We start from the raw sequence: 24595 nt of genomic DNA on the forward strand, positions 1-24595 counted from the left end.
AAAGACAACGAAAGCTTCTTGATTAAACCATCTAGATTAGAAAAAGAGATTTCATCAGGATCATCTATCTAAGATACAATTCTTCATTATATCATATGTAACCTTACAAGAATAATTTTGAATTTCGGTAAACGGAGATTTAATGACATCCAAATCAGATAAAATGTAACGTTAAAATATAGACATTATTATGTAACTAGTAGTGAGTAACGTTTCATTTTGACTGGAATTACGATATAATTACTGAATGCAGCTCAAGAGTTTACTAAACAACACTAATTATCATACAAACGAGTTGAAAATCGGCATTTACTGATGACATTGATTGTTGTATTTCTTAGAACAACAAACTTTATAAATCACAATTTAAAACGATGATGCTGTTCGTGTTATAACAAAATCATTATTTCAATAGTTGAATTCATGAGCTAATTAAAGCCAGACCACCATGGAAAACATAGAAGCACTGGAAGGCCGTTTCGTCCTAGTATGGGACTCCTTAGTAGTGCGCATCCACAATTCCGCCTCGCGAGATTCGAACCCAGGTCTTGTGCGCGGACGCTTAACCACTAGACCACTAAGCCGGCATCCAACGGTATTAATGTCTAACTTCAACTAATTCACAAAATTGAGCCACACGTCTACCATTGTCTTCAGTGAGTTACTACCTCACAACACACCCCGTTGAACTCCACTGGTCACTGATTCTCACTGGAGCTCCAGGAAATACCTCTTGAAACCAGTTACTGATGAGAATATGCTGAGTAGTATCAGAAGGGTTTTTGTAGATATCATAATAATTTCAATAGTTCAGATCATGATTCAATTGAAGCTAGACTATTATTGTAATGATTTAGGTACATTAATCAAGCACCTTCATAACCGTTATTATATAAATCCTAACGGTGTTTGAAATCAGAAGACAATAACAAGTGGCGACTACAGTTTATTAGCGGATAACACAAATAACAAAGCCATAAGCACATCGAGCGAATTTGAAACAGAGGCGAATGTTTGTATGCGAGCAAATATAGAAGCGAATTTATAGTCAAATCGAATAAGGGCACAGCAAGGCAAAGGAAAAGCTAATAACAGGATTTTCTTACATATATACATGGGGAAGAGAATAAATCATCGAGCGATATTTAGGCTACCAGTATTTTAGCTAGAGTCTGTCATGTGATCAAGCGTACACGTTTATACAGACAAGATATTGATCATAATTAGTACAAAGAAATATGCGGATTGTTACTGTTCAAATAACATTGTCTGTTAAATAAGTTAATAAAAGAGCTTAACAAAATTTAACCATAATCAAAATTGATTGTAGGAGAGTTGCTATACTATATCACAATCAAAATCAACCTTATAAACTATCCTTATAAGAAAAGTAGTAATATATGGATTTCAACACTTCTCAAACTAAAATAACGTTACTTATATTGAACTAAGTTAACTGTGAGAAAAAGTAATTAAAAGTGACTAGTTATTTTTGCATGAAACGTATTTGACAATCAAAGAAGGAACAATTCAATCATATTTGCAATAATTTTTAATACTGAATGTGACTTTTTTTATCAGGATTCATCCATTTTTCTCATTACTTTATTACATAAAGCAGTTGTAATTGAAAGCAATTGTTATGCGAGAAAATACAATACTGTGACATCAGTAAATAAAAATGGAATCCAAAACATCAGCATAATTGTTGTGGTTTCACAATCATTCCCCCCCTCACATACTGTCTATCCTTTAAGTTAGTTCTGCCTCAAGTAGGTGTTGTGATATCGAAACGAGAAGACAGTTTTGTCACTTGTGGAGTAGATTCTTTAGAATATGTTCAGCAAAGCATGTAAATCTCCGTCTTCACGTCTTTCTAATGTACATGCTTTTGTAAGTATATGTGAATTGATATAAGCGATTGGCGACATGTAGCAGGAATATATCTACCTTATTATGTATTACTGAACACCCCATTTTGTACAGTGAAAACAGTTAAATATCAGGGAATGTGTTTTTACAGCAACTTTTAGTCATTGATTTAATTCAAGATTTAATCACCTTGGAATATCAATTAGGTAAAAATACAGTTTATTCCTGACTTATGAATCTCCATTCTATCACAGTGTCTGATACTGTATTTCCTTATAAATGTTTGAGAGCATACATTTTCTCGAAAACAGTTATTATTGCATATTCTTCATTCAGCTTCCTTGCTGATCATCGCTTTCTGGCTTTGTATTTTCACCAATCCCTGTTTGTAATATTGCAGAAGCTATGAAAGTTTAGGTGTTGCCTATTCAAGATTTCTTTCCGTAGTATGTGTCTTCGATAGACTACATTAATTCTTCGAGAGATACCTAGACCTAGGAAATGAAACCAATTCTTTCTATCATGTTCCGCGTTGAATTTAATGTTGGAATGGATTTTTCTGAAAGTTTCAAGTATCATATTTGCATGAAATTTCGTTATACAATACAAAAATATATCATCAACATTGCATGATTTTCGAATACTGCAGTTTGTCTCCGTTTGAACTTGTTCAATCTTTTAGAGTCATTATCTGTGTTTAACCAGATTTATTTATCAGTATGACACCATAACCTTTATCTGGTGTTATTAGTACCAGATTATCATCATTTTGCAGTCTTTGTAAGGTTCTATAGTGTATTCCCACCATGACTTTAGATTAAATGGATGGTAAAGTTTGAAAATGGCAAGAAGTAACAGTCAGCTTTGATTTGAACCAACCACATTTATTTCCACCTAATGTTCTAAGGATAAAAATTTGGTTATATGGGTCTTCGAATTCGGATCCTGTATGAATTCTGATTGTAAACGTGTTTGGATTGTGAAATATAAAATCAAGAAGTGAAGTTTTTGAATGGATCGCAGTCAACTTTATACAAGACAGGTTAAATAAAAAGGTCTCTTAACAATTAATTCTTAATTACACTGAAATCAACATTTCATAGTCCTTTTTTATTATTGAACAACTAATTTTGTTTTCTCAATTTCAAATTATGTTAATATTTCAAATTAACCAAACTTACTAGTCTATAATTAAGTGAAGAGAAAGCAACAAAACACGATGAATTTGTCGCATTCTGCAGTTAATGTTCTTAATTTATCTAAATTTATGAAGGGAACAAATTGCATAATTTTACAATCAAAGTAGCTTGTAAATTTGCCAACATTTGGAAATAGCTATTTCGTAACACAGAAAGATTCTTATGCCCCATTTATTTATGTTAAACATTTCACATGTTTCATTGACCAGCAATGATATAACTGTGCGCCAGTTTTACTATCTTATACTTTCAGGAGACGGAACTGGGATGATTGTTATGGAGTATCATTTTAATCGATCACTCGTTTATCTGCTCATCAATTTTTATTGTTAAAATGTTGATAATCAAAATGTTGAGAAAACTACTCATCGCTTGCACGCATTGCATCAACTTGATAACTTTTCAGTTTACTTAAAAATATACATAAACACTGTTACATAAGTTGATGTTAGTTAACAAAAAAAACAAGCGGAAGTAATTAAGTTTCATTACACTGATTCAAACGTAAATGTAAAATGGGATTATAATCTATACTAATATAGATGAGTTATGTTTCCTCCCATGATAATTGTTTCTAAACTAATAAATAGTAGTCTTAAGAATACAGATGACAATTAAAAAAATAAGATAACTCTCTTTTGAAGATTACTACAACTGATCATTAGTTTGCAAGACACCCATGTATACAAAAACGCATAGCTACTGGACAGATATACTTCGATTAATCGATTAATTTTTACTTGCTTCATTGAGTCACTATCAATGTCCATTTCAAAATACCCTGTAAGAAAGTTTTTTTCGAATCGTGTTATATTACGGCAAACAACATCTTATTAGAAGCTGATCTACTTATATGTATCTATATTTTCCTTAGAAAAAGTATATCTGATCGCTTCAAGGTATAATCCTACGAGATAATTTAGTATGTATCAGACAGTACCTAAAATTAAAGCCACTGAACCAATTCCAAGAATCATGCTGAAATATTCATCGGTATTCGCTGTGAGAAATATAAATTCTGAGGTAATAGTACTGTTTGATTCATAAAATATATAGTAACAAATATTGACGTGAAATATTTCATATAGAATTCAGTTCGTCATCATAAAGAAGTCGTTTCAATTATACTTAATGGTAACACTATTTCGCAAAATATGATCTAAAAGGATTTATTGAATTTAGATTGATAATCTACTGGAAAAGGTTTATTTTTTTGGACGATTTTTCCATATAGTGAAGACAACATGATAATTTAGTGAGACATAGATTTGCTTGCAATTATGGTTGTGGTTTACTAATAATAGATATAACTTACTGTAAAGTCGAGTAGGTTTGCAAATATAATTTCGTTTATATAGTTTCATTCATGCAATAGCCATGAGGTCTCTCTCACTTAACCATTATGAGGTCACTGTTTATCTGAGTAAGAGTAGTTTTATAATTTTTTGCCCAGATATAACGTTGGAACGACCGTATCTCTCTTTAGTGTTATTCAGGGAGACTTAAATAGCTTAAATATTATACTAGTAGAGTGTCGGAAAAGATTCAAATATAAATATACTGAATAAATTAAGATGGAAAATACCAATCTACCTATCATTATTAACCGTTTTGTTATTAAATAGAACACAACCATTCTGATTTCCGTAATGCAAATTTACTTAGAAGGATTTGATTTGAACTAGGGATTTGTCAGTAAAACACATACTAATATTTAGTGACAAATTAGTCTATAAACGTTATTTGATAGCTACTATCTATTTTTTATCTTGGGAAGTTTTTAACAGAAAACGAAGCCTATGATTTTAGAAATTATGACAGTCGTTGTCGTTAGTCGTTAAGTCAGATCTACACATCCCCAGTAAGTAAAAGAGTTGTTAGTTCATATTTGTTTTAGAATTATTTGCTCACTGTCTAGATAATTATATTTAAATTTGTATAAGAATTTAAAATTTAATACATTCATTATGAGTCATATGAGTACCAGGGCCAAAATATGAGAATAGTATAAAACGTTTTAAATGGGAATTGTATGTATAAACCTGGAAGCAAAATTCGAACTAAGGCCTCCTCATGGAACTGCTGGATAGTAGGGGCAACCCTATTAGCCAACTTAGGTGGTCTCAGTAATCGGACCGATCATCAATTCTATTGTACCTGATCGACCCGAAGTTTCATCCTCAGGGCTTACTACTTATCTATGCATAAACCCGCTCAAAGTTTGTAGTATGTAATATGTTTAAATGATAGAAAATTAACCATAATATTTTCTTACTTAACATGTTCAAAATTTATAGCATTAAAGATTTTTCAAACGACAATGACAGTTAAATATTTTGTTTGCTAATCAACACGCTTTATTCGTGGAACTTCAAATGCCTTAATGTTAATAGTGATGTAGATTTGAAACTTCACATTTTTACAATTTATCCAAAAAAAACGTATCGGCTTTGATATTTGAAACTAACGTATCTTAGTTTCGTTGTAATGAGCCTTGCCTGGATTACTGATTTATGAAATCAATATATTTTTCAATCATATTCTTTAATTTCGTTTATAAAAAAGAACTCATTGTAGTTAGATCTGCTTAGTCAGTTGAATAGTAATTGTTTCATACAATTTGAATTAATTCTATACTAATGAGGGAATTATTTACATGGATTCTCAGCAATAGAAAATTCAAATGTTACTAAATAAACATATAAACACCACTCTTTATGCATAAATACATAGCACATCATTATTATAGCAAGTACTCTTGGATAAATAATATAATGTATGTAAGTAATAAAGCCCTCCTATCTCATACACACAAACAAATGCAGATAAAGACAGCCAGTGTAGCAGCAGTCTCTGCATCAGTAGGCCGAAACATACACAAGGGGAAAACCAAGTTCCTCAAATACAACACGGAGAACAGCAATCCAATCACTCTTGATGGCGAAACTCTGGAAGATGTAGAATCCTTCACATACCTGGGAAGCATCATCGATGAACAAGGAGAATCAGACGCAGACGTAAAGGGGAGGACTGGCAAAGCATTCTTACAATTGAAGAACATATGGGACCCAAAACAACTTTCAACCAATATGAAAGTTAAAATCTTCAATACGAACGTCAAGACAGATCTACTGTACGGAGCTGAAACTTGGAGAACTACTAAAACCGTCAAGAAGGTAAAAGTATTTATATATAGTTGTCTACGCAAGATACTCAACATCCATTGGCCGGATACCATCAGTAACCGCCTTCCGTGGGAGAGAGTAAACCAGCTTCCAGATGAAGAAGGAATTAGGAAAAGACGATGGAAATGGATAGGACATACATTAAGCAAATCACCAAATTACATCACGAGGCAAGCCCTAACTTGGAATCCTGTAGAGAAGCGGAAAAGAGGAAGGCCAAATAACACATTACGTCGGGAAATAGAATCCGATATGAAAAGAACGAATAACAACTGGAAAGAGCTGGAAAGGATTTCCCAGGACAGGTTTGGATGGAGAATGCTGGTGAGTGGCCTATGCTCCTTCACGACGAGTAACAGGCATAAGTACGTAAGTAAGTAAGTAAGTAAGTAAGTAATAAGATCTAATACTTTTACTGTTTATGCAAAAAAGGATTTGGATAGCTTCTCAGCCCTTTTTGACCGTTTTTAAAAATAATTTTTTAGCTTATCAATTACAAAAACTAATAATTCAGCTATCTAATAATTCAAAAGCGAGCCAGACAAAAAATATCATTGGGTTTAGTACATATTTACTTTAATGTACACCATCTTACTTCATATGCATGAATCGAAGAGAAGCCAGTGGTAAGAATAGTTAATATTCGGAAATCAGTTTATTGAAAATTATGAAAATTACGGAAATACAGTATAAGAAAAGGGGGACGAAAACGTAAGCATGAATAAAATGTTTAGCGCTGAAGGATTTATTTAGAGTCACTTGATCATCATATATCGTTGACGCTAGGTGTTTTACCAAAACCAATCAAAAAGTAAACTTATGCTTACATAACATAAAACGGCAGTTAGGAACTTTACGAATCAATACCTTGTTTGTTAAAGCTCTTACTGAACCTGTTCTACTGGTTTGCTAAAATGTCTTAAGTAGCTGATTAGTAGGACTGTGCATTTGAAGATCAAAACACTCACAGTTAAAGAGAATTTCAAAATTCATTAAATGATTTATTTTACATACAAAATACCCAGTACTTGAATTTATGACAGTTATTGGAAAGAAATCTTAGATCAAATCAATTTACTTGTTTGAGTGGTTATATAGTACAGAATTAACATGATATATGGTAAAATTGTCACTTTTGTTGCTAAACAAGAGGAGTTTGCCAGAACTAGGGCAGAATCCTATTTACATTAAGACGTCATTAAATGTTATTTGTGCGCTGGAGTTCAACGAAGCGTCTGAACTTTTCTGATGTGCTAGAATCCATTGGCATTCATACTGGATCAACTAGATTCATCGAACCTTTGTGTTTCGTTAGAAATCTATACAAAATTATATTTACTCACACCATTCTAAAATTATGATTTCATTCGGAAACTATCATCATTATTGGGTGGTAACCATAAAAATACACAATAAGTATAAATAATTGTTTTCATTTCAGGACAGATTGAAGATTAAAGACTTTAAATAACAATTTCAATAAACAACAAAACTAATAACAAAAATAAACCGAAGAAATATATTTGAAGTCAAACATTTATGACAAATAGATAGACAAGAGAGAATAAAGTTACTATCGTTCGTATTAATCTAATTGATATAAATAACCCACTTATGTTGTTGAGCATTATCACTAACTGATTTAAACAATGATATTCCATCATTTGAAATATATTATCATATAATTTTAATTGGAGATCCTACTTTGAAACCGAAATTAGATATGAATACATGATACATATATATAGTAAAGGATATATATCAGCTTAATTGAGGAATAGAAATGAACAAGATCGTGGGTGCGCACTGCTGAGGAGTCTCACATTAGGACGAAACGACCACCAGTGCATCCAGGTTTTCCATAGTGGTCTAGCTTCAGTTGATTCATGATCTCAACCATTGAAATTACTATAATATCCACAAAACCCCTCTTTGATTGTGATAACAAATATGATCAGCTAAGTGTAAATATACACTGTTTTGTTATTAACGATCTAGTGACTAGTGTTAGAAATAGAGTTTGGACACATGGATAACATTCTCAGATTAACTTCAATATTGGGACAGTCTACATAGATCCAAGTGTTAGTCGAGCTTAAACTTCAGTTAATAAACAAATCCGTACTCTGATTAATCATGTTTAGTGTATACACAAGGAAAATTCATCAGTTCGAGTTTTCTTCTTTTTTAAAGGATTTTTATCCAGAAATACATTCATTACTTTAACTAGTTCAAAATCACTTACCTACATAACATAAATGTAAAATGAAAATTCTCATTGTTACATTTAAAACAATCAACATATTTTCTATCATCTTGTGCATCCTTTCTTTGTATAAAAAAACGTATTTGAATATAGAGAATTAGTCTACATTTGTCCAATAGAATAAACTTTGTATTACTATAGTCTATAGTCTGTGTTTTTAATTCTGATCATATTTATCCTGTACTAACAATATAAACACTTATATAACATGAATTACTTAGTTATTCAGAAAGAAACTTTAATTGATGAATGAATGTTTAAAACAAAACTACTTATATCAGCTTGTAATAATCAAATGTATCTATATTTCAAAAAATCACTATATAACTGGATAGAGTAGTTAACCAATCAAAATGAACTTCTTTTTTCTTTTTTTTTGAGAATAGAAATGACAAGCATTCGTTAAATGTTTACAAAATTTAAATGACCTAAAATTGGAGAATGTTGTTTCCATATGTTAATAACTGGTTTGTTTCTATTTCTATGATCCTTCTGATTACATTTAATCTGAATTTCAACATTTTATCTTAACTTACTGAGCCATCCTTTTCCAATGATAATTTCACTATCTATCTTTTGATGAATATATAAGCCATTAACAATCAGACGATTATTAATTCCGCTGTTTGAAAAGAAAGAATTTTTTAATAGCTTTGTTTATTCTACCTCACTGTCACCACGTCTAACAGAGGTTTATTGTCATTATTATTGTAATTATTATCATTCTGAAAAAATAAGTATATATATTTGCGATTGTACAGCTTTTAAAATGAATTATCCGAAAAGAGAACTCTTCGCTGAACCAATCTTTCTTATTTAATGTCTTAATGAGTGCATTCTGTTTAGTTAACAACAAAAGTTATGAATAACATGTATTGGTCAGCATAAAACTACAAGATTAAATTTATAAATTAGGTAGTCATCACCACACTATGTTCAGTTACATAAGAGACATTTGACACAAATTAAAGGTATTGCAATAGATTCCAATTCAGTATACGTTTTAATAGTAGATTTTCAAAATAATAAGGAATTTCATAAAATCGAGATCATTCTCAGTTTTTTATAATCTGAGAAGCTGTGACCAGTGGAGTTCAACCAGGTTTGTGTGAGATAGTAACTCACTGAAGACAATGGTGTCACTCGATTTCGTGGATTGGTTGAAGTTAGACATTGAAACCTTTGGATGCCGGCCCAGTGGTATAGAGGTTAAGCCTTAGTGCGCGAGACCGACAGGTCCTGGGTTAGAATCCCGCAAGGCGGGATCGTGGGTGCGCACTACTGAGGAGTCCTATACTAGGACGAAACGGCCATCCAGTGCTTCCAGGTTTTCCATGGTGGTCCAGCTATAATTGACTCATGAACTAAACTATGAAATATTTTCATTTACATATGTTCTAAAACATTTTTCTTCAATAAGTAAAACGCTGTAGAACATTTGTATTAAAATAAGTTGAATAAAATGTTTCACCTATATCCAAAGTATAGACTAAGTAGAAACTATGCCAGAAACTGAGGTATCTAAGCTTGAGTTGTATAGATTGCATCCCAATGATAAATTGTAGCGTTTTATAAAACAGCTTAGCAGGATTTCGCGATTCTTATACGTAAGTAATAAAAATTCATATTTTTTGGACTGAAAAATGCTTTACAATATTTAAATATATTAGAAATAAGTTATCGACACGACTAACCGGAAACATAATAAATTCTTCTGGATGAATAAGGAGTTTACTTTTAATAAAGACTTATAAATACAAAATATGTATAATTTAGTCAAAATCAGATATGAGGAATTTCAAAACTCCCATTCTCTAGGGTTATATCAGAAAGTTCCAGAAGGTTTCTGGATTAATAGTGAATAGAAAACATACTGAGCCGATATTTCAAGAGCTTAAATATAGACTAGCTCTTCGTAAGTTGTCAAAGTATACTTTCTAACTATCTATATAGTTATTGGGGTAGTGATCAACAACCAATAAAAGACATTATTTTTTAAATTAAACATAACAACTTCCATGTATTAAATAAGATTCAGAGACTATTCACTTCACGTAACTTTGTGAAGACAAGTTTTCAAAGACGTTCTTCCTGCAGGCTGTGAAAAAAAACATTACGGTGTCGAGGAGGTATTGGAGAAAATAAGATCTAAACACTAAAAAGTTATGTTGGAATAACAGAAAACAAAGAGATAGAAAACTTTCGTATCTATGATATACAAATTTTATTTTTTACAGGAAATGTTTTATTTTCGTTACAGCTAAATGACAAGAATAATGAAATTCGGATAAGTGGAGGTAAAATCAATTTTTGGAAAGCGAATACTTAGATAAATGGAGATAAGATGAAAAGAGCATGAAACTGGTATCTAGAAATCATCAACTCGTGTACCATTTAAGTAATTGTCAAATATTTCCAGAACACAAATTGTTCTGTGTCTTGGCGTCAATCGATAGTATGAACAAGTCATGTAGCTATGATTATGTATTTTGTGGTCTTGATGTATGATCTCTGGAGGTTTTTTTGAAAATAATATAATATCCTCTTACCAAACCTCAAAGTGAGTAAACTAAATGTCGTCTAATAATATTTCATGATCTTTTGACAATAAGAACTGTTTCATAACCTAAATTGATAAAAGTGCATGTCTGTATCACCAAAGCTCAGAAAACAATGTTAATTCATCTAGCTCATTAAAAATTTTTTACTTGTAGGTATCAGTGCCCAAGGTCGGAGTTGATAGTTTCAAATAAATTGAACATTGGGTAGAGGGTTAATATTAAACATATTTTTGTTATATCCCAAAGAGTAGAAAAATGTATTTCTCACTTTTCGTGACTTAATGTTAGCCACTTCTCGAGAGTAACCATCCAGTTCAGAGAACAAAACTCCATCAAAATCCAAAGTAACTAAATAACCGAATTACATTAACACAAGTTTAAATAGTACAAAGGAAACAATGTGGAATATTTTTAGTACAATCCGAATCATAATAGGTCTGGATATGTTAATCTCAAGTTATTCTCGGTCAAGGTGAATTTGCATGACCTGTCACGAAGGTGGTCTTTGGAGGTACTCAACAGGAAACCCTTGACCTGGTTTTCGTGCTATTTGGTGCTCGTCAGCAAGATGTATCTGTTATAGCAACTCACATGCAATTAAGTTTGTTCACGTTTAATTCAGTCAAGCCCTTTTGTTAACTTATTTAACGGACTGAATCATCCGTACAATAACAACTTATCTATATCATTATACATTTATTATCGTTTCGAATGTGTGAATATGTATGCTTGAGCATTGCTTACTGCCTACGTATATATTCACCCTGCTAGCTTTACTATTAGTCGCTGAATTGATTCGATGATTCATTAGTTTCCCTATATATATAAGCATGTACATTTAATCCTATTCACTCGAATCACTGACTCATTCATTCGTCTCTCCTCTTTGTCGTCTGAGCTATCTGCTAATCAACTGTAGTTACTGCTTCTCTTTGCTTTCTGATTTCAAACACCGTTGTGGTTTACATATTAACGGTCACGAGGGTGATTGGTTAACGAAGCACAACCACTACGTTCTAATCTTGAGGGAACTGGTGCTTGCTGACGGATTTGATCCCGTGTCACCCAGCTTCACAGGTAGAGACGTCGCCATTGAACTATCCGGGCCGCGACTGACCTCCTGTGGGACTGAGATGTATTCACAACTGATTGATCACTGGGTGGTGATAAATGTCATGTGTGTCAGGTCGTTCTTAGTGCAGATTAAATACTTTCGATCAAGTTGCCATGTGGCCACCTGTCTAGGTGACTCGACATTGTATGCACTACCTTTTAGAAATCCATAACTCGTGATACAGCAATCATTCAAGTTGATAGTTTTGAGTGTCATCAAATTAAAATTAGACATTTTTAGGCAAATCACATCTGTTATGTATTGGGTATTGAATATAAAAATTCTGTGTTACGATAATCGCTGTCAAATGATGTTAACGTTGGATATCGTGTATGCTTATGTACAACATTCTACCTAATAATACATACGAACAACGTATTCATCAGTTGCATTGACAGTATTAACTGAGAGAAAGCCAATAATTTACGTTTATTTCCATTTTGGAAATCTTTTAATGTGTGACATAAAACCAATCGAAGGCAGCACAGAGACATTATTCTGGTTCTTTTAGAAGACTTCTTATAATATCATTTACGCAATTTATACAAAGAAAAAATAGATTTAAGTGAATAAAGGGAGGTAGGTGTTTAGAAAGCATGTTCATCTGTGTAATGTAGAGAGAAAATCTTGTTAACACACTATTTCGTAGTTTGACCTGTATTATTCTTATTATATTTTCTGAAACAATCTGTTCAGAATTTATCAACTTCTGTTCAATCATCATCGATTAAGTCCGTCATATAATCTGAAGTAAAACCAATAATTCACTTATGATTGGCATTCTACACAGAGATAAAGTGATCATGTATGTGTGATGTTAAATTATGTCATGTGAAATAAGTTAAATAAAGTTACAAAATTCAGCACAACTATTACTCTATTCAAAATTATTTCGAACATTTCCAGATGCTTAGGGAATTTTCGATAGATCTTTTACTGCATAGACAGAAATTTTGACTTCATCTTGGGATAAAATGTTATGATTTGCTGCTTTTTTCAATTTTAGCAATTTTAGAGGTATAGACGAATAATTTGTAGTTTAGTGATTTCACTTTATGGATATTTAGATATCTGTTAAGTAGGCAAAGTTGAATGTAATGTATTAACGTGAAATTTCTGTTTCTGACAAGTATGCTGCCTGGACATCATGGCATTAACTATAAGACAATAGCTGTTGTGGTTAATTTCGGTTATAATATCTATAATGGCCAATCATTTCACAGTGTGTAAACGAACACGTAAGCTTTTCTAACTTACAGTTCAGTAGGATACAAATATTGTGAAGTCGAGAAGAAGGCGGCTGCAGTCAGTTTGGTAGACAAAAATTTCAATAAAATGTTTCATGGTGTAGAGCATAGTTCACGTTAAGTTAATACAAGAATATCATATCTCGAACAAACATCACACTTAAGTAAATCGGTGTTATACCGAATTAAATGTCACACTGGAAACGCAAAGTAAATACCACACTGAGTAGCTACCACACTGAATTAGGACGGAAGTAATGTCAACATAAAAATCTCAATGAGTAAAAGAATGTAATTTTGCTTTTCAACCCCATCATATCATTACGGAATGTAAATTGTTAATGATTGTTATTGTCCACTTATTTATAATGCCTTTTGTTGAGATCTAACTGTTAAACATTTTAGCAAAAACAAGAAATATACGCTTAAAGTGTTAATCACTAAAACTGAATTCCATACTTTCTGTTAATATTCCTCAGGGATCTCGATTAGAACCTTATTAAGATAAATCGCCAACAATAGGGAATGAAATGTTGATTAGTGTCACATTCATTCCAAATTTATTGAAACTCAAAAATCGATTAGGGATAAGTGTGTTTTGTCCGTCTAACATTTATATGACTATGTGCTGTTGAAGCTGGTTGAAATATAATTCATAATTATTCAATGATTTCACCAAAATAATACTTTAATCATGATTACATTCATTCGTAGTAATCAAGTTTTCATATAGGGAAACTCGACGAAACTCGAGCTTACGAACGATGTAGAAACGAACATTAATGACGTCGTAATTGTTTGCAGTTTCCTTGTAACCGTCAAGATTAAAGAAAGTATTTCTTGGTGTGAACGCTTTATAGCCAATCTTTGTAATCCGAACCGTTTCATCGTAGCTGACATCAATTCATGATGAAAACTGATCCTTAGTCTAAAACACACCATATCAACTAACTTCAAAATTTAATCGCAAATCCTGACTCAAACATTTTCCCTGAATTGCAAGAGATAATTCTCATGAAAATATTCATTATTTGAGTCAGAATTCCTCATTATTCGTAATATTATGACGAGCATTTGTAAAACGCCAGTAGTAATTTTCATCACAACTGAGATAACTTTGTGTATATCACCAGTAGTTATTAATTGATTATTCTACTCCCAATCAAAAAGAAATTTGACTAATCCTGCTTTCAGATTATTTGGTTAAATATCTGACTCCAATTCTAAATGTGGATAATTATCAATTTAGCTGTTTTGAACGAAATGATGTTATATGGCAATTGTTTACTTATTTTTTCATTAGGTACTCATTTAATTGTATTAAATGACTTATTCGCTAACAACTCCTCCTGAAGCCTCTCCGAGGGCCACTGCCGGTCCCAAGGCCGGGTAAAGGGGGAGGGTTGGACATGGGGTTAGCGACCCCATACCGTAGAAGACTAACTCGTTAAAAAAACGCTAACCAGAAAAAATTATTCAAACCATTTAAACTCTGCTCTGGGAGCCAGAAGGTTTTCATTTAGAAGGGTTGACACCTCATGGTGAAAGCCGCTTATATAATTGTAAACTTGAGATTAGTCAATGCACCAAGTACTTGCTCGTCTGAAAATCGATGCAGCTTTTTCAGTTGTATACATATGTTTGAAAACAATATGTCAATTATGTCTACGGAAACACAAGTGGTTAGTGGAAATTCCAAGGGAATACATGTAGAATGTTAGAAACATCAACATTTTCAATAGTTTATTAGATTTTAATTTCTAGTTTAATTTTGTCAATCATTTGGTTGAAAACAGTAGACTACTTACTTTGCCAATAAGTAGCTAAACCGTGTACTCCAATTGATTTGAAAGCAAGCCTAAAATTTTCCATATTCGAATTGGTTTCATCACATTGACGACAAACATAGTGTAAAATGAAGAACGTGAATGTGGATCCAAAAATGAGCTTGTATTTCTCTTACAATGAACAAGAAAGAAAACCGGGATCAATCAACCGATAATTTAATTGAGTTGTTTATGTCATGTGACACTGTAAACATCTTTCAACAAATCAATGGGATGCGTTCATCTAGATGTGCCATTTAGCATTATAGAGGCTTAAAATGACAGTCTGAACATCATGGCAAAACATCCAACTGAATTGAAAACAATGAATCATCTCTGTTTTCACATTATTATTCAGATCTATACAAAAAGTACAGCTTCCACATTTACAAATGGAACAGCAAATTTTACTTTGTACTGATAATGTTGCAGATTCACACTCTATTCGACTTGTTTTAAAGAATGCTGATGTTTTTGTTAATAGTGTGACCGTAAAGCCGTATTTGCTTACTTTATTTGGGAAATTACGAAGATGGTGTTGACAGTTAGAAATTTAGTATGTCATATGAATTATTGTGTTTTACTAACAAGGAAGACTGTCGTAACCTTTATGATCGCATCCTTTGAGCTTCACTGAAAAAAATGTGATTAAAGCATACAGACTTATTGTTAATGAATACCAAATTACACTTGATAAGGCTTCATGAGAGAAACCGAGTATTAACAGTGATCGAGAATTTGATCAGTGTCAACGTTGTATGCAATGTAGATATTGAGATTTAGATTTTGTAGGATGATAATAATACTGATAATAAACTTCTGTTAGACATGGTGACAGTGAGATTAAATAAACAAAGGTGTTAAAAAAAATTTTTTAAACAAGGAAAGTTTAATAATCATTTCAAACATGACAGTAGTATGGAATTCAGTGGTAATGATAGTTATGTGAAGTTGTAAATCGGTTTATACACAGGCGAATAACACATGAATAAATTGTCTTTCTGTGTTCTATTAACTATTCTGGTTAAATTGACACAAACGAAATCTCAACATTCTATACTTAAACTGCTTTCATCATGTGGTACGCCTCTTGACAAAAATAATGAGAACCTGTGTGGTATCTTTGTAAGCCTGTCATTCAACGGCGAACACATTCTGTAAATTACAAACATTTAAATTTGCTCTTTATTTGGTATTGAAAGTGTTGATAAATTATTCGATTAATCCTGATTGGTTGGATTAAGATAATATTATGTTCACGATTAAGGTGATCCGTGACAAACTACGATTAGGTGTTTATCGGTTCGTTTAACATCGGTAGCAAATTATGAACGAGAGAATTTCGTGTGCTGGAAGTATAAGGAATTATCTCTTAAGAACTTTATTGAAATGAATATCAGTCATGTAATTATTACATGCCCTCGACTTGATTTTGTCAAGCTCCTGTGTGATACATCACAACAGCATTGTTCAGTCTAGTTCATTCACAGCTGTTAGTCTAACGGTATTATACATTATTTATCACGGATTCCAACTGCTTCTGTTCTGACTGTGATGCACAATGTTTGAAATTGTTGATTCGGTTATCTACTGTTACATATACTCAAGAAATGATGTTGACTAGTCATTCAAGAAACAATTTAGCTCCAGCAAATAAAGTAACAGACTATGAAATTCTATAGTATATTTGACGAGAGATATGTAAATTAACAGTTCAGTCAACATGTCATGATGCAGTCCTGATTAATTACAACATTTTGGAGAAATACGAGCAAGTATATAATTTCGGTGTGATGACTAGTAAACTAAACTTACGACTAACAACATAGGGCGATATGGACACGCAAATATTCGCATCTCATAATTGGACATTATGTTAATTTTGGTCGATCTTGTCACTTGGCAAGATGTGTTACCGACAAATCTACATTTTAAGAACAAATGGGCATTCGTAATTAGAAAAATAGTCTGTTTTACATATAATTATGAAGTCAGTGCAATATGATGGAGTGTATTTTAACAGCCAGATCTGTAAATCTTATTCAATGTAGAAGGCGGGTTGATCAGTCTCATAATACTAATTACTGAAGGAGTGTTGTAATTACTCAATGGTCAGCTTTTGTATTTCAAGAATTTATTAAAAGTTATTCTAATATTAGATGTGTGAATGTGAATCATAATCATGAACGCAATTCATCAACCTACAACGATAATTAGTGAATGAGAAGGCTTACTGATGCGTGATTTGGAACGTTGTGACCTTTGCTTATTTCTAGGAAAGAGGTTTTCACTGTTATTCGTTGTACGGCGAAATTCAAAGTCTCATTACATCAGTTGGTGGATTCTGCGATTATCGGATGGAAAAAGGTGATAATTTACAGTTTTTCCCTTTGCTACTGCTGATCAAGTTAATTTGACAACTCGTTTCCTGGGTGTAGTTGGTTTTGATGGGACGTTCTAAACCAACAATCAAAATTCGCTTATTTTATAGAAATAAACTTGGATATGAATCTAATAGCTATACCGACCTCTATCACTTTCATTTGTAGTGAATTTTCAACAGTAGTCTCTGGATTTCTGTCATTTTTTAATAATAATAATAGTAATAATAATAATAATAATAACAATAGTCGACATCCACTTGGGGATGTCACGAACGATTTACCAGCGACAGTTGCCGCAATAATCGAAGTGCATCCAAATCCGTATCGCCTTTCATGTTGAGCATATCTAATTCAAAACATCATGAAAAGAGTATATTATTTTTCGATTAATCTTCCACTGAAAGTAAAATAGTAGTGTTTGGGATTAGGGAATATTTCGCTACTCTTTTTTTCATGTTAGCCAAGCACACAGATAGGGAAACAGAAATAATTTGCCAAAATAAATCCGCCTTCTAGTTTCCGAAACATTTGTCCGTAATCAAGTCAACAGACGCTACATTTCTGGCACAAAACAGTATGAATTTCATGAAGGCGACATAGAATCTCGTAGCTCTATGGGTTGATGAGAAACACTCCCATACTTAGATTAATTTTCAATGTGCTTCTGAGGACTGGCCCACATTAGAGGCACCCACAAAATGATCTGAATGTTCCTTCTTTACTTTATTTAGTATTGCTATTTTTATGTACTATTACAAATTTAAGAAACTAATAACTGTAGCGAATCAATACTCATGGAGCGGATACGTTAAGTAATAATTACATAATGACATTTCGATTATAAATTAACATTGAGTAATTGAAAGAAAGAGGATTAATAATAATCAAAGTAATTATACGAAAATCAAGAAGCTGCTGCGTTGCATAACATATAAAAAAGAGAAGGAACAGAGTATTTTGATGATTGGTCAGTAGAATAGTAGGCATGTAAGAATCAAAATACGAAAATGGAAGAGATACGAAAACAGTTTATCAAAGTTCTGCTACAAACGCTACTATACTGATGGCCAAGGTAACGAAAGTGGTTGTACAAGCTTCTTCTGGATGCAAAGGTTAGGTTTATGAACATGGATTGCAATGGCTTCAACAATGTGCAAAAGATCCACTCATAAACCATGCGGCAAATTTGATGGAATATGATAGATAACCTTAAAAGCTTTACTCAATTCAACTTGATGACCTGTGTCAACCAAGTGAGCGAGAATAGAACTTTTAATCACTCTTATCTGTCTTTTGCTCAACCACGACGGACGGTGCTTTGTTATACGATAACGAACTTGTCGAATTGTACGCCCTATATAACTGGCTCCATAGGAAGAGTTGAATCGATAAATACACGTGGATTTGGCGAATTCAGGAAATCTGTCTTTATTAGCTGTTCCTATTGTGGGGTGGTTGTAGAAGACAGCGCTCAGTCTGGCTGCATTAAATGTTTTTTGTACCGCCTTTCGTAATCTCCGAGTCACAGTTTCTTCAGTAGTATCATTTAGGAATTGTAATTTTACGAACAATCCATTTTTGGAAAGGTAGGTACCCTTGTCCTTCTTTTCATCTCCTTCATGTGTTTGTCGATGAATTTCATTGGGTACCCGTTTCTACTAAGTTACGAATATTAACCAATTCATCTACAATAGTGTCATCCGAACAAATCATTCTAGCACGATGAGTCTGGATCTTTATCAAGTTCCTTTTGTATCTGCTTGGTACTGCACCATAGGAATGAGTATACTGTCCAGCTGAAGACTTTCTGTGTGACCCTCTTTTTAAAGTTTCATCCGCTCATCTAGTTAGTTGGACATCAAGAAATGATATGCTATTGGTCTGTTCTTCCTCTAGTGTGAAATTATTCGATGGGTGAACGTTATTAAATATATTAAGTAAAATGTCCTTTTCATGTTCTTTTTCTAATATTCTGAAAGTATCATTTATATAGCGATAATAAGATGTTAAATGGTTAATTTTGTTTCCAAGAGCTCCATTTTCCAGTTTTGCAAGGAAAATGTCCGCCAGTAGAGGGCCGAATGGTGACCCCATCTAATTATCAAAATTGGACATTCATCGTGCATCCAAGAATTAACTGTTTTATTGCGGATGCGGGAATTACGGTTTCTATGTGCCTCTCTGTTAATTCATTGCAAATGAAATCGACTGTTTTAAGTAGGGGAATGTTAGGGAATAAGTACGATACATCTAATGATATCATGAAGTTATTCTTGACCGATAGATTTTTTATATTTTCAACAAATTCAAAGGAATCCTTGACACTATGCTTAAAAATTTCTTTGTGCAATGATTTGAGAATTCGCACCAACTATTTTGCTATAGTATGATGGGCTGAGTTATTCATATCTAAAACGATTGAAGGGGCAAGCCACTTTTAGGTATCTTTGGTGGGCCATATAGTCTTGGTGTAATCGTTCCTGTAAGTTTCAATATTTCGAACGCTTTTTCTGAAACAAAACTTTGTTGTTTTATTTGTCTCACTGAATCTCTTAGTTGCTTTTCAATCTTGGCTGCCACATCATTCTTCATTATTGGTTTCTGAAATTTACTTTTATCATTTAAAAGGGCTTTCAGCTTGTTTATATAGTTGTTTTTATCCATGAGCACTACCCCATATCCTTAGTCTGGTTTTGTGATTAGTAATTTGTCATTAGTTTTACGTTTTCTAAAACCTTCCTTGTGTTTTTTCGTCAAAAGCCCTTTCAAATTATGTCCATGATTTACGTATCTAAAACAGTAGATGTGCTAATAATGCTACTTTGAAATTATTCAGTTCATTTAACAAATATTCATTACAGCTAATACATTGTTTAAACTGTTGTTTAAATACTTGACTAATTATAATATGTTACTTACGCCTGTTACTTCTAATAGAGCATAGACCGCCGACCAGCATTCTCCAACCCACTCTGTTCTGGGCCTTTTTTTCTAATTCCATCCAATTCTTGTTCATTTTTCTCATGTCTATCTCCATTTCGTGATGTAATGTGTTCTTTGGTCTTCCTCTCCTCCTTTGGCCTGCAGGATTCCATGTGAGGGCTTGTCTTGTGACGCAGTTGGGTGCTTTCCTCAATGTGTGTCCTATCCACTTCCAGCGCTTCTTCCTGATTTCTTCCTCCGTTGGGATCTGGTTTGTTCTCTCCCACAGTACGTTGTTACTAATAGTGTCCGGCCAACGGATCCGAAGTATTTTGCGTAGACAACTGTTAATAAACACCTGTATCTTCTGGAAGATGACTTTCGTAGTTCTCCAGGTTTCCACCCCATACAATAGAACTGTCTTGACATTTGTATTGAAAATCCTGACCTTGGTGTTGGTTGACAGTTGTTTTGAGTTTCAGATGTTGTTCAGTTGTAAATATGCTGCTCTTGCTTTGCCGATCCGCGCCTTCACATCTGCATCAGATCCACCCTGTTCATCAGTGATGCTGCCCAGATATGCAAAGGATTTTACATCTTCCAAATCTTCTCCGTCAATTGTGATTGGATTAGTGCATATTGTGTTGTATCGGAGAATCTCGCTTTTCCCTTTGTGTATATTGAGACCTACTGCTGCTGCTACACTAGTCGTTTTCTCCTGCATTTGTTGTTGCGTTTGGGATAGAAGGGCCAGATCATCTGCGAAGTCTAGATCGTCCAACTGCATCCTAGATGTCCACTGTATCCCGCGTTTCCCTTCAGATGTTGACGTCTTCATGATCCAGTCGATCACCGGGAGAAAGAGAAAGGGTGAGAGTAAGCAACCTTGCCTAACACCGGTCTTCACTTCGAACGACTTTGCCAAATGTCCTCCATGCACAATTTTGCAGTTTAATCCATCATAGGAATTCCGTATAATATTGACTATCTTCTGAGGTACGCCGTAGTATCGAAGAAGCTTACATAGTGTTGTTCTGTCCACGCTATCAAATGCTTTCTCGTAGTCAATGAAGTTGATGTAGAGTGATGAATTCCATTCAATTGATTGTTCCACAATGATCCGTAGAGTTGCGATTTGGTCTGTACACGATCTATCCTTACGGAATCCTGCCTGTTGGTCACGAAGTTGGGCGTCTACGCAGTCCTTCATCCTGTTTAACAATACTCTGTTGAAGACTTTTCCCGGTATTGAGAGAAGAGTGATGTCCCTGTAGTTATCACAGTTGCTGAGATCGCCTTTCTTCGGTATTTTGATCAGAAGTCCTTCTTTCCAGTCTGTTGGTACTTCTTCCTCATCCCAAATCTTATTGAAGAGAATGTGGAGTATCCTTGCAGCTGCCGCTATGTCTGCTTTTACTGCCTCTGCTGCAATGTTGTCTGGTCCTGATGCTTTACCACTCTTGATTTGTCTGATGGCCATGCTGATTTCTCCAATTGTTGGTGGGCCAACATCGATTGGGAGGTCCGTGGGTGCTGCTTCGATGTTGGGTGGGTTCAGTGGGGTTGGCCGATTCAAGAATCTTTTGAAGTGTTCTACCTACCTGGTTCGTTGTTCTTCAATGTTGGTGATTACCTTGCCTTCTTTGCTTTTCACTGGTCGCTCCGGTTTACGGTGATTTCAAGAGAGTTTCTTTGTTGTGTCATACAATTGTCTCATGTTTCCTACTCTTGCAGCCTTTTCCGCCGTCATTGCTAAATCCTCCACATATTTACTTTTGTCGGTTCTGATGCTACTCTTAACCTGCATGTTTACTTCTGTGTATTCAGCTTGTGCCTTGGCTTTTTCTGCTCTTGTTCGGCTGGTATTGATTGCTGCTTTCTTGTTCCTCCTTTCTTGAATCTTATCCAGTGTATCAACAGTGATCCATTCCTTGTGATGGTGCTTCTTGTGGTCCATAACCTCATGGCATGTTGAAGTCATTGCCTCTTTGATCCCCTTCCAGTTACTATCCATAGTAGTTCCTTCTCCATTGAGTAGATCATGAAAGGCCTGGAACTTATTGCTGAGGACTAACTTGAATTCGTCGAGTTTGTCAGTATCCTGAAGAAAGGCCGTATTGAACTTTTGTGATATTGTCCGCCTCGTTGTCCAGTGCTTCTTGAGTTTCAATTTCATCTTGGCGACCAGCAAGTGATGATCTGATGCTATATCAGCTCCCCTCCTGGTTCTCATATTCTCTATTGTCCTCCTGAACTTTTTGTTGATGTAGATATGGTCGATTTGGTTTTGTGTAGAGTGATCCGGTGAAGTCCATGTGGTTTTGTGTATGCGTTTATGTGGGAATATACTGCCATCTATGACCAGTTTATTGAAGGCACACAGGTTTGCAAATCTCTCACCATTTTCGTTCCTTTCTCCCAGTCCGTGTCGTCCCATGATGTCTTCATATCCAGTGTTGTCCGTTCCAACCTTGGCGTTGAAATCTCCCATCAGAATGGTCAGGTCCTTTGTTGGGCACTTCTCGATGATTGACTGCAGCCTATTGTAGAATTGATCTTTAGCGTCTTCATTGTAATCGTTGGTAGGCGCATAGCATTGGACGACGTTCATTGTAATGCCCTCTTCCTTTGTTTTGAAGGAGATTTGCTGATCCTTGGTCCATGAGATTCTCATCCTATAGGTGCATTTTGTGTTTGTTTGGACAGCATCAATGCAACTCCTTGTGTATGTGGGGCATTTTCTTCATCATGGCCGTAGTATAGCAGAAGCTCCCCTGAAGCTAGTCCTTGTTGTCCAACTTTCGTCCAATGTGTTTCACTGATCCCAAGCACCTCTAGGTTGTATCTCCTTATTTCTGCAGCAATTTGGAAGACTCTCCCGGTCTCCCATATAGTACGAGCATTCCGTGTACCTAGATAAATGGTTGCTCTGTTTGTCAGAAGGAGCATCGGCCTCGCAACTTCCGAAGGAATTCGGCTTTCATCATGAGGCGTTATAGTTCTTCTAAATGAAGACCTTCTGACCCCCAGGGTAGAGTTTAGGAGGTCTGAATAATTTTGTCTGGTTAGCGTTTTTTTAGCGAGTTAGTTTTCTACGGAATGGGGTCGCTAACCTCACGTCCAACCCTCCTCCTTTATCCGGGCTTGGGACCGGCAGTAGCCCCCGGAGGGACTCCAGGCGGAGTTAATTATAATATGTGGTAATGATAAATGATGACTACAAAATCTACAGTTTATTTATAAACATATTAAACAGTGAATCATCCAAGGGTGAATGTATGACAATACATACAATCCGGTCATCATACACTTTTGCATAGTTACTGAATTGCGAGTCATCATTCAGATTATTTAAATAAAACAAGAACAAATATTGGTGCAGAATAGTATGAATTCATATTATTTCGAGGTTTCTCGTCAGCTGCTTACAAACCAAAAAATGTGATAGAATTTTTACATTGAGATAGAGTGAAAACAAATGACATAGATGAGTGTAAATAACTGGGTTACAATAATAACTATATATATATATATATATATATATATATATGCTAGAACAGGTCAGAGGTCAAAAGGAATTAATTCGGGTTGGGTGGTGTAATAATGGAATTGAATAATCATAAGATAGGTTACGTAATAATAATTAAATAGAATTTGAAAAGTTAAGATGGTTTAGGAGGATCAGGTGGTGGAAATGCGTAAATAATAATGTGGTTTAAGAATTATGTAATAGGGGAGGAATATAAATATTTTAAAATACTTACTTACTTACGCCTGTTACTCCTCGTGAAAGAACATAGGCCTCTCACCAGCATTCGCCATCCAACCCTGTCCTGGGCAATCCTTTCCAGCTCCTTCCAGTTGTTATTCATGCTTGCCACATCTGCTTCAATTTTCCGACGTAATGTGTTCTTTGGCCTTCCTCTTTCCCGCTTCTCTTCAGGATTCCAAGTTAGGGCTTGCCTCGTGATGCAGTTTGATGATTTGCGTAATCTATGTCCTATCCATTTCCATCGTCT

The 24595-nt window shown here is 34.2% G+C and overlaps 1 protein-coding gene across 1 annotated transcript in view; it reads right to left on the minus strand.

Annotated features, from left to right (window-relative positions):
- Positions 1 to 9322, minus strand: part of CA10_1 (Carbonic anhydrase- protein 10) — a 57016-nt gene extending 47694 nt beyond the window's left edge. Inside the window, exon 1 of the mRNA XM_051208886.1 lies at positions 8502 to 9322. Within this exon, the coding sequence (XP_051074292.1) occupies positions 8502 to 8580 (79 nt within the window). The 5' untranslated portion in view covers positions 8581 to 9322. The remainder of the gene's footprint in view (positions 1 to 8501) is intronic.
- Positions 9323 to 24595: the final 15273 nt, after the last annotated feature.

The sequence above is a fragment of the Schistosoma haematobium genome, chromosome 1 (genome assembly GCF_000699445.3).
Source record: "Schistosoma haematobium chromosome 1, whole genome shotgun sequence".
NCBI lineage: Eukaryota > Metazoa > Platyhelminthes > Trematoda > Strigeidida > Schistosomatidae > Schistosoma > Schistosoma haematobium.